Raw genomic sequence first — 16,934 nt, forward strand, 5'->3', positions numbered from 1 at the left:
TTAATTGGTGTAATTTGCTCCGATGATTGACTACTATATATTTACTTTCTAATACTAAAATACAAGATATTTATAAAAAAGTTTATAACTATGTTATATATACTTGAAAGTAATCAAAGAAAAAAATAAAATGGCAGATTTGTAGTTCTTTCAAAGGAAATGAATATGTAGAAAGGCATTTATGTTTTTATTGTTAATTTGTGTAATTGTATTTACTTTATTTTTTATTCTTCCGATATTTTATACCATGTTTTTTTCATTACGTTATTATTTTTATATGTATAAATGTTTTTTTATATGGTTCCCTTGCGTTTCACGCGGGTTATAATCTAGTTATTATTATTACTACTACTATTATTATTATCATTATTATTAACAGTTAAAGAAGTGAACAACACCACATGATGTGGCACTGTTTCGACTCTCTCACGTCGCCTTTCGTTTTATTTTTTGAATTTTATCACAGCGCACCCAATTATTATTATTATCATTATTATAAACACTTTGTTTAGAGGCCGGATATATCTAATTTGTTAAGTTTTAGAGGGGATGTATTATTATTATTATTGTTATCCATGGAATGAAATTCAATTACTTCACCCACCTCATGGTACCTTTTTATTATTTTTTGTAACGTACGTAACCTAGCTCAATGTATTTCAACCTTCAATAATTGAAGTTATTGAATCCGGCGGATTACCATTATTTGGCTATCACCTCTAGCTAGATCATTATTTCAGTTTCTTGTGTTGGAGAGAAATTAAACACATCTACAAGTTGAATTCTATTTTTAGATATTTATTTATTCATCACTTGGTAGTCCTTACATCTAATTTCACTTCTCTTAAGTATTATCGGAAACTTCACACAAGCTAGTTCCATTTGTTTTGTATTTTGAAATGAATAGCTAGCTAGTATGACATTATATATGGCTAGGGTAGATAATACGAATAAATTCAGGTGACGACTAACTTTAAAATGTCAGATATAAATCCAGATAATGAGGGTTTGTCCCCCCCGAGAATTGAATGCAAAATACATCTATATATGTTTACTGCTACACTGGTCGACATTTGCCGACCAACATATAACTACTCATTAAAGATCTACCAATATTTTCAGTACGTGAAGTGTGTTATAGCTAGCTGTAGAATTATGTATATGAACATTTAACTTAAGATTTTTAGGGGTTTAATGGAAAACAAATTAAGTTTTAAGCCACATGTTACCCCGTGATTATTTTTCTAAATCTTTCTCTGATCATTTCCAAAGATTGTCCCCAGTGATATTCGAATACAGGATTTTTTTAATAAAAGTTTCAAGATATAATGTTAACTATTATACATGCCACTTAGTACTTTTCGAGTTCGAGTCATAGGAATGACATTTGAAGGAATTTAACAATTGTTGCCAATTCCATTTATACCATGCTACACAACAGAAAAAGCTGTTAACTTTAACAAAATTAAACTAAAATCAATAAACTTATGTATTCGTAACTTAACATGTTAATTTTTCACTCGAATTACTTTAACTGTAATTTAACAATAAGGTTTTCTATAAATTAAAGTGAATATTAGTTTGGGCCAATTTTTCTACAAAAGTAACTTGGGTATTTATTAGGGTCTATGTCTATTCTATTTTATGTATGGGCTGCTGTGGGCTAATGCAGGCCTGTATGGCAGGCCGGAAGCCTGGAAATCCTGATCTAAGTATTTGGTGGTTGCCTAGTTGTTACGTGGTAGTATGGTACTGAACTGCTGATTACTGTATCATTCATTTGTTTACTACTTTCTTCTTTCTATTTTTTAAACCCTGGTTATCTGCTGGTACAACAAAGTGGAGTATAGTCTTGCAACGGTGGAATTTGAAGGAATAAATTTTCTATAAATGATGATGGAGTTCATCGCAAGGGGGGCAGACTTATTCAACCTAGTTCTGCCTTATTTGATATTGGAAATTCAACCAAATTATTTTGAAAGGCTTATCGAAGAAATAACCCCTCATAGATTTTCTTGGGACATCTGGATTCATAACCCGAATTAGAAGCCTATGTCGACTAATCCAGTTTCATGGTTTGTGGTCTTGAATAATTTGAGATTTTCATATTTGGGGTTTTTGAAGCATCAACTAACATCTGATATTCTGGCATAAGAGTATAATGACATAGTTCAGTTTCGCTTCTGGTTTGGGATATGGTTCCGTTCTGTTTCCTTGCATTTCCTGCTGACTACAGAATATGGTTAATTATGTAGCAAATGTTTTGATAAATAGCTCATGTGCATGATATTTAAGCATTGAGACAATGAACATAGATTCACGTTGTCCAGTAAATAACGAACTACAAGGGTGTCGTGCATCAACATATTTCCGGATTTACAAGGTTAGGATGAAAAAGCAAATAATAACGAAGAATTGGAGAGAAAAAAAAAGGAGAGCATAAGAGAACTATATACTTATCTCCATTAGACGTCTAGGTGAAATAAATCCATCATCTCTCTCAACTTCTCACTCCCTCTTCGATCTGGATAAACTTTTCTTTCTCTGCCCAAGCATATGACCATACAAATGTGGGACCCCTGCTATGAGGTGTTCCTTCTATAAGAAGTTTGGTAAAAGAATCCCTGGAAAAAAAGGGAAATTAAATTGCTAGTGCAGAGATGAAAGATGAGCCATGCCTGGTACGTAAACTCCAAGCACCATAATCGCACAATAAAAATAATCAAATGAGAAGTTCCATGCATTGGGCATCCTTATTGTCAAAAACCCGGATTCCTGCAAATTTTTACTTTGCTTTAGCATTACACTGAGCAATATTATCTTAGATAAGGGATCACAAAACCGGCATACCTCAATTTATCCGATCTATATACATGTACTTTGTTAACAACATATATTTGATATCAAAAATAAATATAGCTCAAACTTTAAAGCCAAGTTTTAGAAATTTTAAAGGAATTATCAGAAATTTGAACATTTAAGAATTGTCTCTTAAAAGGCACACAAGGTTTCTTTATTTTTTGGAGCAATCATTAATGATAGATAGGAACAAAAACACTGGCAAAGGCAGTAGTACATTAGTCACCTTTATATAAGGTAAGGATTTGTAGATTAGGCCAATTTCACTAGCAATGCCAGAGGGATACAATACGAGAAAGGTGCTATATCTGCAGTCGAATTTCATACTCAACAAAAGAACTACATTAGAAAACAAAAGAAACAAGGGTTTAGGGTCTCAGAATGTAATGAACTATATACATATGCTTATGTTGTGTAATGAACTACTCGGGTGTTCATTGTATTCGAATCCCAGTTATTGGGCACAATTGCCAAAAATGTATGGGTTTACCTGAGCCACAATAGCCAAAAAGGTGCAGATCCGAATGTCTCCTTCATAGCAAAAAAAGAATATCGAATAATCTGCAGTTGTAAGACATTATTAGTGAATGCCATATCCAGGATATTCATACAAGTTACATGTTTTAGCAGATTTTGTGAAAGAGCCTAGTGTAAAGTCATGCCAACGTAATACATTCTATGCCCATAAATGTAAAAATTTCCAGATAGTGATCACCGATTATTTTCTCTGTCCCAAGTCCCAACACTTCACTAGGCATATAGATTAGACTATTAAGAGAGGTAGTGTATTGAATACACTTAATGACATAATACATTGATACTAGAATCTTCAATCTTATAAACCCAAATCATTGTCGTTGGTTTGTGATGTCATACAATGGAAATATAGATGATTTAATTGAAACGTTGAGAATTTTTATGGGACTGCAAAAGTAAACTTCCAAAAAAGGGAGTCTTTCTTTTATAAACATGGCAACCGTAGATCTGACAATTCTCAATACTAACCTCAGTGATACACCAACTGATAACCATAGAGCTAAAGAAGGGATGAGTCTGAACCTGCCACCACCAAGCCTTCTTCACTTCCATAAACATGTATTACAACTGAATTATAAAAACAAGCGGAAATGAGTTGCTTTCTAACCTGAGGAAAATTATACAAGATTCCCCACACTACAAATAATCTTGAACTTATTTGAGGCAGTGTAGCTGAAATTTGAGATCTTACCAAACCATTGAATACCAAAATATAATACAGAAAATAAACTAGTTGACGTTTGATGACAACTACAACATCACAAGAAACGGATACATATATTATTAACACAGTAGCACTCACCTATCAAGCTGTGAAGTACCTGTTCCAAACGTAAACAAAAACAGTTAGTCAATGTACACTTAGAATGAGTTCATTTGCTTACATGCAAGAAGAAAACTTTCTTAACTTGGCAGTGTTCTAAAAAGTGTCAACTGTGTAAAAAAATTCCTAGATACAACACTATAGACTAGAGTAAGTTAGAAGTCATAATAACAGAACATGTCAAAATTAGAAGGGCCATCGTCCCACGAACCCAGTATGTGGTAGAAACTGACATACAAGTTACACATTTTACATAAATTGGAATCAACCAAAGTCTGATACATTAAAAACTAAGGTTTGTTACTTCAATCGACAATTCGTGTAAAGGTCATTTCATCTTCCCCAAAATACATAACTGTAGTTAGTCCCTTCCTGGTAACCTCATTTGTTTAGTCCATTATAAATTGGGGGAAAATATAAAGAAAAAGGGATATAAAAAATAACCTCAAAAAAGGCAGCAGATTGTGCAAATAAAAGGGGGATTTCAACAGCTTGGTAAACATGGGCGTGTCCTCCTCCTCCTGATTTATCAACTGTTATTAAGGTTTTTAAAGCTAAGCACAACATATAAAACCTGCAATACAAAAACATATACTAATAATAAAAAGAATTTACTGTAAATTATAGAGGAAAAATGATAGAGTAAAAATAAAAGAGATATGAAGTTACCATCCGGTGCATAGTAGCCAATTATAAGTCATGAGATACATTCGCCCCGCCATTCAACAACCAGCTGCCAATTTGTAAGAATTTATTTAAGTAAATGGGTTTTTAATCAAATCCAATATACTGTAAATACTTTTCAGGCGTTAAATTTATTTGGGTGATCATTTTTTTGAGGTTAAGGAATCAAACCTTGGTGTGTGTTTATGTGTGTGTTGGAAAACAAGCGGAAAAAGTAAATAGGTGTGTTTTGCGTTTTTTTGACAAATTTAGACACCCGAATTGCCTCCTTAATTTCGTATCAAAAGAAAACGGTTATTTTTAGAAAAAAAACTTTGTTTCGGGCCTGAAAAGCATTTTGCTTACCTGAATTTTGATCTAAAACGTTAAAAGTCTCATACCCTCAATAGAAAATATTGTAACAATTGTAGGAACAATAAAAACTTGTATATGCATTGGAACAATACTTGGCCTTTTTATGAAAGACTTTATTAAGTCCTTTGATCAACCTCTAAAGCATATCTGAGTATTATTTAGATTAATTTTTTTAAGACGAGGTATCCTGAAATGTAACAAACTTTGGACGAATGTCTATAGTGTGAAATAACTAAAATTTAATTAATCATTTTTAAATTATGTGTATTGTATATAAAAAATGTCTCCGGCCAATCAAAAATTAACAAATGGAAGCTATATACGGTTGTCACGTATGCATTCTTATATACAATACACATTATTTAAAGATGATTACATACGATAAACACAACTTTAGTTATTTTACACTATAAACATTCGTCCAAAGTTTGTTACATTTCAGGATATTTATCCCATATTTTTATCTATGTAGTAAAAGTATTGAAATTCAGCTTTGAATATTATAATTTACCAGTTTGAATATTGTACTAAGATAAATAAACAATATATTGTAAAATAGAGTTTTAAAATCACTTGGTGCATTTGGTATGCTCTTATATATGCCGTTGCATTCAAGACGTGGGATGCTGTGTCAAAATGATTTAGGCTACCTTGTTTAATTTAACGGAAGGTTTATTCTACTCCTATACTGGTCTAATAAACACCAAAAAGAATCAATGTGATCAGGACTGAACATACATATCTCTTTTTTGAACATACATATTTAGTTGGGTTTTAGAAGTACAACTCAGCATACATCATCACACCGTGGTCAGGTCGCATAATCTTGGTATCAACAACTTAGATGATCCCCATTATTAATTGGGGCCATCGAGATACAAGGGTTCCAAATTGGTTAACATATTTTCCAAGATATTCATTTGCATCAACATCATCATAACTTTAGCTTTCATTTACATCCCTCATGGATCCTACCAGCTCCTCCAATTGATCAGCCTGTGTAGGGTAGCCTGCACCATATTCGCAACAAACAGTTATTCCAAATTAAACTGTAGATCAGTTTTATCCTTATGTCATTCCATATAAGTTCTATAGTAGATGAAACAAAACAAACCATCACCAAGTAGTCTAGTGACAAGGATATCTATTTCCTCACAAGAGGACTCATGTTCGAATCATGTCACAAGGGTTACCCAAACAAGGAGAACCTTCTCCATTTACCATATGATCACAAAACAGAGAAAACAAAAAGATCAAGAAGTGCACAAACTATATATATCAGATTCGTGTTAATTAACATGTGATTGAGTTCACTCACAGAAAAGGGTTGTTTCTTCTTTGTGACTATTGAGCTACAACTCATAAGATTGATCAGAAAGTCAAGAAATGTACTAACCCCAACTTAAGAGATGTATAGGAGCTTTCATAGTCTTGTGAAGGACCAGCAGAGCTGCAAGTGTTGGTAACTGAATCTGATGTTTGGCCTTCTTCACCAACTAAATCCTCGGTATCCATATGAACTTGTTTTCGGTGAGCATTAGTTACCTCCATCATCTTTATCCCACAGTTCAGATGAAAAGTTGACAAATAAATGGAGTTAACACAAAGAAGAGTGAGTGGAAAAGAATTAAAGCTTAGAGATGACTCATACTTCTTGTCTAAGTCGATCATTCTCCTCCATCAGTTGTAAACCCTGTGCATTATTACCCAAAAATGTTACAAACTCGGACATTCACAAGCCTTGTGTTTCAAGACAATGCTCCAAAAGTCAATCTTTTGAAGTTATGAAATTTGGTGATATAAGTAGATTGTAGTTCTAACCTTTTCCTGAAGACAATTAATCTCATTCATGATCACCTCCCCCTATAAAAAGGTTACATCAAAATCAACTAAAAATTGAATGCAACTGTAAAACTAGAAGCAAGTACCAAATCAAACTTCACATTTTTGAGAATAGAACAGTAAGATATGCTAAGAAGACAATTTTAACCTTTTTTGTAACTACACGACCCAATCCAGTTTCAAGAGACTTCTCCAGCTGGTTCAGCTCGTCAATACTTAAATTATGGAGCTCCTCCCCCCTCAACCGTCTGTTTTTCATGGTGGATCATGTCAAATTTTAAATATAAATGAAATAACCTCAAGTAATACAGAAAGGTTGACCATGATAAATGCACCTTAATCGAAGAGTTTTCTCGGCAACTTCTTTGCTTAATTTGGCATAGTTGGCATCTTCAACCAGCTGCATAACATTTACTTTTCATTAACTTAAGAGGAACAAAGCAAATCTTGACAGCAAAAATTTCTCACCAATCGTTTTGATCAACTGTTTACTCGTTACATAACATAATTTTCATCAATTTAAGACATCCAAACCAATGTTAAACATCATTCATAATTGCAAAATTATACTTCTCATTTTGGTCAAAGCCTATTAACTCATTACAAGCTCGCCACACTTATAGTCCAACCACATAATTACAAAAAGAGGACTTCACAAGAAAATTTATAACAATCGTAGAATGGTATGATAAATAAGCTACCTGCAACTCAAGTGATGGTTGGTCAAGTTTTTCAATATTTTTCGAATGCAGACTATACCGTTCAAGTATTTCTTTCATGCTGAAAAACAACCAAGAAAAGGAAATAATTAATTAAAGGACAAATTAGTGGGATGCAAAGGACTAAGTACATATCCTAGACTGCCATATAAGAATATATCTTGCTCTACTTTTTCAATCAAATAACTTACATCTATATATGTACTACATTCAAGCATAGATACAGTGACATGAACCAAATACTTACGATATCCCAAAATTACACTCTACTTTAAACTTTTGAAATTCAACCCCAGTACTTACCAAGTCTATTCAACAAAAAGCCTTATAAAAAGAGAAGTATATTCAACAATAAGAAATAGTTTTCTGTCAACTCTAAGGTTAAATAGTACAAGTGATCATTTGACACTCAAAACTCAAAGGTAGACTCTTGTGTAAACAAAAAAGATATACTGCAGTGCTGATTAAGTATGACAGGTTGTGTTGTTATACTGGATGTCTAAAATCAAAATACGTTTACTTACAAATCGCTCTATGAAAACAAGTGTGTGTTGATATATATACTTACCTTATATATGTGTTCTTGTGAGGTGATTAAAAATTTTCACATATAAAATCCTCTGTTAGTTAAATTACAATGAAGGTGCTTTCTTGGGTAAACCCCTCAAGCAAAAATATAAAATGTAGATGCATGCTGGGTGGTTTGACAATTAATACTTTATTAGAATAAACATGAATAAATTACAAAGTCATCATTTATAATTTAGTGTTCAGTGCCTAAATTCAATGATCAAGAAAATATTTTGAACACATGATATCTTAAGTGTTACTACCTTAAAACCAACTTACGTGAAACTTGTGCCTAGGCGTACAATTGTAGCACCATATCAAAGTATCAAACAATCATAAAAATATACGAGTAGTTTATTACAGGCCGGTATTATAGGAAAAGTAAGTCCTGACCTTGATAAGTAAATTTAAACGCCTGATATCATTTTTATTAATATATTCACAACAGGTTTAAATGGATATACCTTATTACTTTATTAGAGTTTTGGAACAGCTTTTGGCGTTAATTACAGCAATGAACAATCGCTAGCATCCAGATGACAAATTAATAAATTTCCAAACATGCATTATACTTTTGTATCATATCATACTTTCTGAAGATAATTTAGACCTTGTGCGTGTTCATCGCATTGACTCATACACACTATCTCTTAAATGATTTAACATGTCACAAACGCTTCAATATACAAAAGAATAAGCCCAAAAAGATTTATATGGAAAAGTATTAGCTAGCTCATCTTTTCTTTAGAAGTTGAAACTTTAGCAACATAAATAGAGTTCCTTAAGTCAAACTATACACAGATGAATTGAGCAGTTTAAGCCTCCAAGATGTGGTTTTTGGGGTTCCAAAGAAATTATTTTTAACTAAAAAATATCCATCCCCACAAAAAGGAGAATCAAATTTGACCTCAGAAGGTTAAATGACCTGCAGTTGACTATTAACATTGATAAACTGCACTACACTACAGAATATGAAGCAAACAAGTTGCCAACCACATCAAAAATCTCTTAAAATAATAATTAAGCATGTCAGAATTACAAAACCCAAAAACTATATTATCTTTGAAACCAATACATAACAAAATATATATATATATATAAATATATATTATCTTTAGACCTCCAAAATCAAAAGTGACTGATGAATCAGAAACCAGCTGGGGTTAGTTAAACTCCAACTAAAAACACAACAGAATTACATTGCAGTAAATAAACATATAGCAAGATCAAACTTTCATTCATTACATAACATTACACCCTACACAATGACAAGATCTAAATAAAAAACAGTAACTTTCTTTCTTGTTATTCTTTTGGTCTTACATTTTTCACAATCTACTTCTGATCCTAAATAAGTATAAAATTTCATGACAAGCTTTCTTTATCACCAAAAAAGACAACAAATCTTGAAACACACTTAATTACACACATACAAATATATGGACAGTAAAAAAATAGAAAAAGTTTTACCTTGAACTAGAATAATGAAAAAGTTTGCCAGCAGATGAGAAGATAATAAGAGCAACATCAGCATCACAAAGTACAGAAAGCTCTTCAGCTTTCTTAAACAACCCTCTTCTTCTCTTTGAAAAAGTCACTTGCCTTGCACTTGCATTATCAATCTTTTTTATCTGAATCTTTTCCTTAGCCATCATGATATATATATACACTTATATATAGTTATAATATATTTGTGAGTGTGTGAAGAAAAAAAAAAAGAACAAAAACAAAACAATATCACACACACAGAATTATATTAAACAAGTTTTTATTCAAGAGATAGAACAAGGAATAAACCAGTATACAAATAGATGGTCTTCTTATTTATGGAAATATCTATCTTTGTAAGTAAGTAACAAAAATGGATTGCATTATTTGTTTTTGCCAAATTTGGTGTGCAAAATACTACTTAAATTAGAAACCCTAAAGTGATAACAACACCCATTTAACACAATACACTCTTTTACCCAGATCAAAAGCAATAAAAATGGTGATTGTAGTGATGATTATCAACTAGTGTAGGTGATGAATGGTTTTTAATATTTTTTTTAAAAAATTACTTTCATAAAAGAATCAAAAAGCCAATCAAAATGCAGACAAGATTTCAGTGAGTTGAATAATAAATTAGTATAAACAAAATGAATGAATAGATGTCAGTAGTGATTGACGAATTGGGGGAAATGCAAATGGTTTGTATTTTGGGTAAAAACTACTGTGTAATAGCTAAAACTGAGAGGGAAGAGTGAGTGACTTTTTTTTATTTTATTTTATTTAACTTTTAGTTTCAAAAGGAAAATATACTTTTTATGGCGAAACAAACATAATAAAATGCTTTGGTGTGAAGTGAATTACATGTACCTTTTACTAAGTCAAGTAAGTAAAGTTGGAAAATGTTTTGAAGGGAGCTGGGAATAAGTGCAAGTTGCTAGACTCTTGGAATGACCCACGAGCGATGTCGGAGGAATAGATAGTGTTTCACTTTGTTCCTTTGAGTTGCTTCTTTTACTATGTTTTTTCTTTTGATTTTTTTTTAAAACTTATTTATAAAAAGTGTCACTATTATATGATACGAGCCTAAACACGCGCGTTGCAGCGAAGTTTTGTTTTAGAGGTGACAATTTGTTATAAGGCTCGATATGATAATTTAGTTTTGTAGTGTGTAGAGTAGTATTTTGAAGGGAAAAAAATATGTTTAATTTTTTAAGACATACCATAAATAAAAACCTAAAATGCTTTATAGAGAAGTAAAGATAAAGATATTGCATAACTTTAAAAAAAAAAACTACCTTTTATATGAAAAGTCCATTTCTTAATTATCTTATATTAAGTTAACAATTATTTAATGCATTTTAACTACAACGAAGTTTGTTTAGCACAACCCTTTAGTTTTTAAGTGCTTTTAAACTAGTAATATTCATTTGGTTTATACATGAGCGTAATTATGTAACCATCGTATCGTCCGTACGTAATGATCTCATTTAGGTTGTGTTTAATAACACAAAATGATTTAGTTCTGAATGATTCAAAAGCTCTGAATAAATATTGTTCTGAATGAAAACGTATATAAGATACATCTTCTGAATAAATAATTTGAATGATGAAAAATTACCATTTTGACCTTTTCAATAGCAGACCCAATTTTCATTATCCGGATGATTATTTGAAATTAGAAAAATTAAAAAAAATGAAGATAAAGCATGACCTTCCATTTCGGTGAATCAAACAAACACAAATACCATTCGCTTTTCGAACTCCCTTTTAATATATATCTTTGAATTTGCTGACTAAATACAAATTAACCCACTAAAAGAAACTATCATGGATGCATACTAATACACACACAACAGATCAACACCTAAGTAAGTATCTTTAAACTTTTTAAGTAATATTTACAATTTTAAATGGATAATAAAAGCATGTAAACAAATTGATACATAATATCAATATATACATATATTTACCTGAAAGTGGATATAATAAAGAGTTCTATTTTTAAACAATAAAATAGCAAATATTTTGCTTATGAATCAAGAGAAAAATAAGAGAAAAGATATGATATTAGAGTTACTAATTGGTTAGGAGAGTCATATATGCAATTGATATCAGATTTGAAGAATGGGAGTAAAAAAGGCATTGGATGATAAAGAGGCGTTGGTGTATGTGAAGGGTATTAGGGTAAAGTTTGACACTGAATAGTTAGGAATGAGCTTTGAGCTAGGTGGAATCATTCAGCATGTTTTTATTTATCGTTTAGCATTGATTTTCATTCAGACATACAAATCAAACGCCTAATATGCTGCCTGATTCAGCACTCAAAGCTGAATCATGTCATTCAGCACCAATCAAACACAACCTATTAAATTAGTTATCGCATTAAATGATAAATATTGAAATTTTAGACATTTGAAAAGTTTTAAAGTTTATTATAGACATTTACAACTTGAAAAAAAAATACTTTACTTTTTAATGTAATTATAACTTCTTTTTATTTAATTTTTTTTTAAAATATAAAATGTTAATCATATGAATTTGACAATCCACTATTTGCTTATATAAATTTAACTAGACAATAAAGTAAATAAAGAAAGTAAAGAACAATAGTAAAATTTAAATACAAGGATCTATGCAAGTCTAATCATATGTATCATTGAATAAACAGTGAATACATAGTCGATAATACAACTTGTCTTACAAGAAAATAAATGAACATACAATTGTTAAGTTTAGACAAACTATAAACTTAAGCAATTTTACAAAAGAAAAAATAAGTGACACACACTTTATGGTGACAAACCAAGTGTTTTTGGTGCGGCTGTGTTGCTTTATATAAAGGAGGAATTAGGGCAACACGGTCTGCTTGCTTGATAGTGATAGGATGATGGTTGTCGAGATCTCATTGGCTGAAAGTACTTGCATCAGAAGCCTTTGTCTTATTTACCATTTTGAGTATGAGAGATAACCCTTATCTTCTGAAACCAACTCCATTTTTACTTCAAATGGTACGAGACAGTTGGAACAACCACTGGCCATGTGACTCTTGTCTTCTTCTAGTTCAAAATTCTTCCTGCCTTGACTAACAATTTGGAAAAAAACCACCCGCTGACAAGAGTCATTGGACTCGCCGATGTTTCGCTGATAAAGAGTCATCAGCGACCAAGTATTATCATCGAATCCTTGACTCAACAGAATTTAACTTTAATAACATGTGATGATTATGATAGCGATAATAAGTAGTGGTGTTGGCAGAACTGTTGGTGATTATGCTGGCAGTGGTGGTGGCGTTGGCAGTGATAGTAAAATATGTGTCGTTGTGATGCGGGCTTGTGGTGGCGGTGGTGGTAGATCAGGTGGTGATGGTGGTGACAATAGAATAAGTGGTGGTGGTGATAGTTACGACATGTAGCAGTGAAGGTGATAGTGTGATAATAAAGAAAATAAAATAGTGGCAACAAAAGAGATGAGTAATAAGTGGATAATCATTACTTTACATCCTAATTTATTAAGTAATAGTTCATTATCCGGGTATAAATTATGATGTCATTTTTTACTCTCTACCAAACATATTTATTCATTTCTTCCAACTTTCATATCTTTAACCAATCATCCACTAAATGAAGAGTATTGTAAGTTATCATGAAAAATTAAAAGGTATTAAATTAAATAAATGTAAGGTACATCTATGTAAGGTGGTTTTAGAAACACATGTATGTTTACCCGTTAGTTCTTATAATTTCACTTGGATCCTAAAAGCTCTTACTCTGGATATGGTAATGCTCATTCAATTAAATATGATATCAAATCACTCATCATCTTACATCTTACATATGTATGTATATTTGTAGACTAGTTCCGAAAAGTAGTCCCAAGAAGCAATGTTTTAAAAACCGGTATTTTAGTTATACCGGCGTGGAAAAATTTTCCGGTATTATCGGTAATACCGGAAATGCCGGCCGGTACGACTATTTTTAATTTATTATATTTTTTGTGTAAAAATCCTACAAAACTTGTTACAATTTAACAAAAATAGTCAAAATGCAATTATAATTTACTCAAAATAATACCAAATGTGTATTTCATAACAAAATATAGGTTTTTAAAGTTCACAAATAACAAAAAATAATATTAAAGTATCATAAAAATAATTTTTTAAAAAAATCAAAATTTATTTTTTAAAAATACCGGAAATACCGGTATGCAAATACCGGAAAATACTGGGAATACCGGAAATACCGCCCGGTATTGAATAGTGAAAATACCGGACTTAAAATACCGGCGTGGTCTCCGATACTGGTAATACCGGCCGGTATTTACCGGTATTTAAAACATTGCCAAGAAGCACATATATGTTTGATCGAGTAACTAGAAGCCGATTTAACTACTACCGAGAAATTAAAGCCAAGAAAGCCGGTTATACCAGCGAGCGACCAAAGCCAATAATAAATTAATAGATATTAGTTTCTCAAATAAGATTTTTTTTCCAAGCAGTCGGGCTTTAAAAAGGGTCTAATTTGTCTTACATGTAATATATATGTCATTGCCTTGATGCCTTCTTAAAAGATGTGGCCAGCAACCCGCACATGACATGACATGATATGATAATATGCATTATTTACTTTTCATCAATTTCCCCATAATCATAACACGACACTATGAAGCATTCAATTTAGATCACACCATCATACTACTCGATCTCAAACTAATGTCGAGAAAGCAATACAGTAATTGGTTTTTATTTACGCTATTATTTCTGATTGTTGAGGTCGTTTTCCTTTGGTAATGCGATTTTATTAGGAATTTAGGACGTACACATGATATTTTCAACAATGTACCAGTGACCATTTTGACGATTCGCCTACCCACCAGATGTTATTTTGCTAATGGTTTATTTTTTTCAAAGGGTATTTCGTTACCAGATGTTACTGTACTACATCGGGTCACATTTGCATTCCACAACATCTTTAAAGTGATGTCGTAGTTTTTAACTTTTCAAAGTTTTTGACAACATCAACTAACCTATGTAGGACGTAATAAAACTCAATGCATAAGAAATATATTAAGTTCTCCTAGCGTTTCCATGAGATAGTGTCTCAACCAATTGTTACTTTTCAAATGCCTCCATATATCCGTAGTAGCCACTTATGCTACACGATAGAGGCATCATACCTGAACTTTCTCATTTTGTTTTGGTCATATTTTCTTCAATTAGATTGAAAATACTTAAATATAGGATAAAAATCTAAAAAAGAACACAAAATCAAGATGGGCTTTGAAACCCAGTGGAAACTAGATAAAGCAAATTCAAAACCAGATATAGGACTATAGGAGTAACTAGAATATTTAATACTTGGGTCCGGCCCAAAAGCAAATGAGAAAAAATTATAGATCCCATGTGTGTAAATCATCACACCATCACGGGTCACGTGATATGTGTATTTATATCTCGAGAGCTTCCCTCCAATCCAATCCAAAAACCAAACTAAGGAACCCCACTTAAGAAAGTGATGCATTGATAAACGTGAAGCACATATCACATTGCGTTAGAAATCAGAGTGAGGTGTTTGAATTCCAATTCACCCATTTTTCCCACCCCCACCTCCATTCCCCAAATACATCTTATTTATTTCCAACTTTTTTTTTTCTTGGTTTTTTTCTTTTGACATGGTCATTATTCCATCCAATTTTTTAATTCTTGCTCTTTCAACAAGTATTCCTAACTCACGATTTAAATGATATATGTTGATAGCCACCCTCTTAATCAACTGGACTATAAGCACGTCTCTAATTAGTCATTGTTATGTTATGACTTGTGTTCTTCTTGCTGTTTTCTATACATAATTGTAAACATCGCTATATTTTAAGACAAATCAACATAATACTAAAAAAACTAGATTTGTGGATAATCTACCCATTATCCGTGTTTACATATCAACTTTACAACCAAGGATTGATCAAGGATTTTATAAGACAAATCAACATAACACTACCATTATGGCATTATCATTTGTTAACTTGAATAATACAAGTAAATCATCAAGGAAATTGATCATATAGCCGTATAGGTAAACATGTCTTAACAAAGGAGAAACACGATTTAAATATTACTCCATTTAAAAGTGTACAAAAATAAAGTGAAATTATTTATTTAACATATAATGCTCTTATGGTTGAATTGTAATTACCTATTTTTTTAAAACCAAACATACTCTAACCTATACAATAATTAAAAATATAAAAATTACATCAACACCAACATAAGATATTGGTCGTGCTGATTTTAATGTTAGAATACAACTACATTCAAGCTGTGAACTAATGATTTACAATGAAAGGTTAAAGTTAAAGTTGTTTATCTAAAATATCATGTCAGTTCGTTGTTTACGTACTGAAAATTTGTTATTGATTTAAAAATATTTTTGCAATGAAACCATCATCACCTAGGTGATATAGTTGTTTGGTGTCATATTTCCGTAGAAGAGATGTTTGGTTTAAAATTTCAATACGAAACAAGTAAAAAAAAATCTGATCATCATTAGGTAATTTAAATAAAGAAAACCTTCCCGTTTGTATTATTACAAAAGAGCATTTCGGTTTTGTTTATTTATTTTTTTCGTTTGATTTGTCGAGATTATGTTTTTTTTTTAAAAACAAACATAATCACTTAAATAAACTTTTGTCTAATTACTTATATTATTATGCAAATAAATAACTAGATAGTGATAATAATTGGAAAGGCTTTTATGATGTAATAAAAACAAAAATAAGTTATGGATATATTTACAGTCAATTACAGAAATCGTCTCTGTGGATCTCCACTTGCAGCTTTCATCCTTAAGTTTAATAAATTACATTTTTAGTCTAAAAAACTTTGCGACGTCAACACCTTTAGTCCTGGGTAGTAACGTCTGTTTAAACACCCATCATGTGCCAGTCACGTGATGGGTAATTACGTCATTTCCTTTCTCATAATTTAGGTCTAGATCATCATCCTCCAACTAAAACATCATTTTCTCTAATTTTTTTTAATATAAAGTATAGATCATCATCAT

At 31.5% G+C, this 16,934-nt stretch overlaps 2 protein-coding genes across 2 annotated transcripts; both read right to left on the reverse strand.

The window, feature by feature from the left end:
• Positions 1 to 2,297: 2,297 nt before the first annotated feature.
• On the reverse strand, positions 2,298 to 4,941 carry LOC122610786 (very-long-chain (3R)-3-hydroxyacyl-CoA dehydratase PASTICCINO 2-like). Its single transcript, XM_043783743.1, has 9 exons — positions 4,889 to 4,941; positions 4,664 to 4,793; positions 4,199 to 4,217; positions 4,004 to 4,146; positions 3,865 to 3,918; positions 3,350 to 3,420; positions 3,086 to 3,167; positions 2,679 to 2,775; positions 2,298 to 2,579 (listed from the first exon to the last, which is right to left on the reverse strand). The coding sequence occupies exons 1-9, from the start codon at positions 4,939 to 4,941 to the stop codon at positions 2,509 to 2,511; spliced, it is 720 nt and encodes a 239-aa protein (XP_043639678.1). The 3' UTR covers positions 2,298 to 2,508.
• Positions 4,942 to 5,967: 1,026 nt separating this feature from the next.
• On the reverse strand, positions 5,968 to 10,196 carry LOC122611065 (MADS-box protein JOINTLESS). Its single transcript, XM_043784021.1, has 8 exons — positions 9,859 to 10,196; positions 7,801 to 7,879; positions 7,435 to 7,499; positions 7,248 to 7,347; positions 7,079 to 7,120; positions 6,909 to 6,950; positions 6,654 to 6,811; positions 5,968 to 6,267 (listed from the first exon to the last, which is right to left on the reverse strand). The coding sequence occupies exons 1-8, from the start codon at positions 10,041 to 10,043 to the stop codon at positions 6,249 to 6,251; spliced, it is 690 nt and encodes a 229-aa protein (XP_043639956.1). The 5' UTR covers positions 10,044 to 10,196; the 3' UTR covers positions 5,968 to 6,248.
• Between the last annotated feature and the right edge of the window lie 6,738 nt (positions 10,197 to 16,934).

This window comes from Erigeron canadensis, chromosome 8, assembly GCF_010389155.1.
Source record: "Erigeron canadensis isolate Cc75 chromosome 8, C_canadensis_v1, whole genome shotgun sequence".
Classification (NCBI taxonomy): domain Eukaryota; kingdom Viridiplantae; phylum Streptophyta; class Magnoliopsida; order Asterales; family Asteraceae; genus Erigeron; species Erigeron canadensis.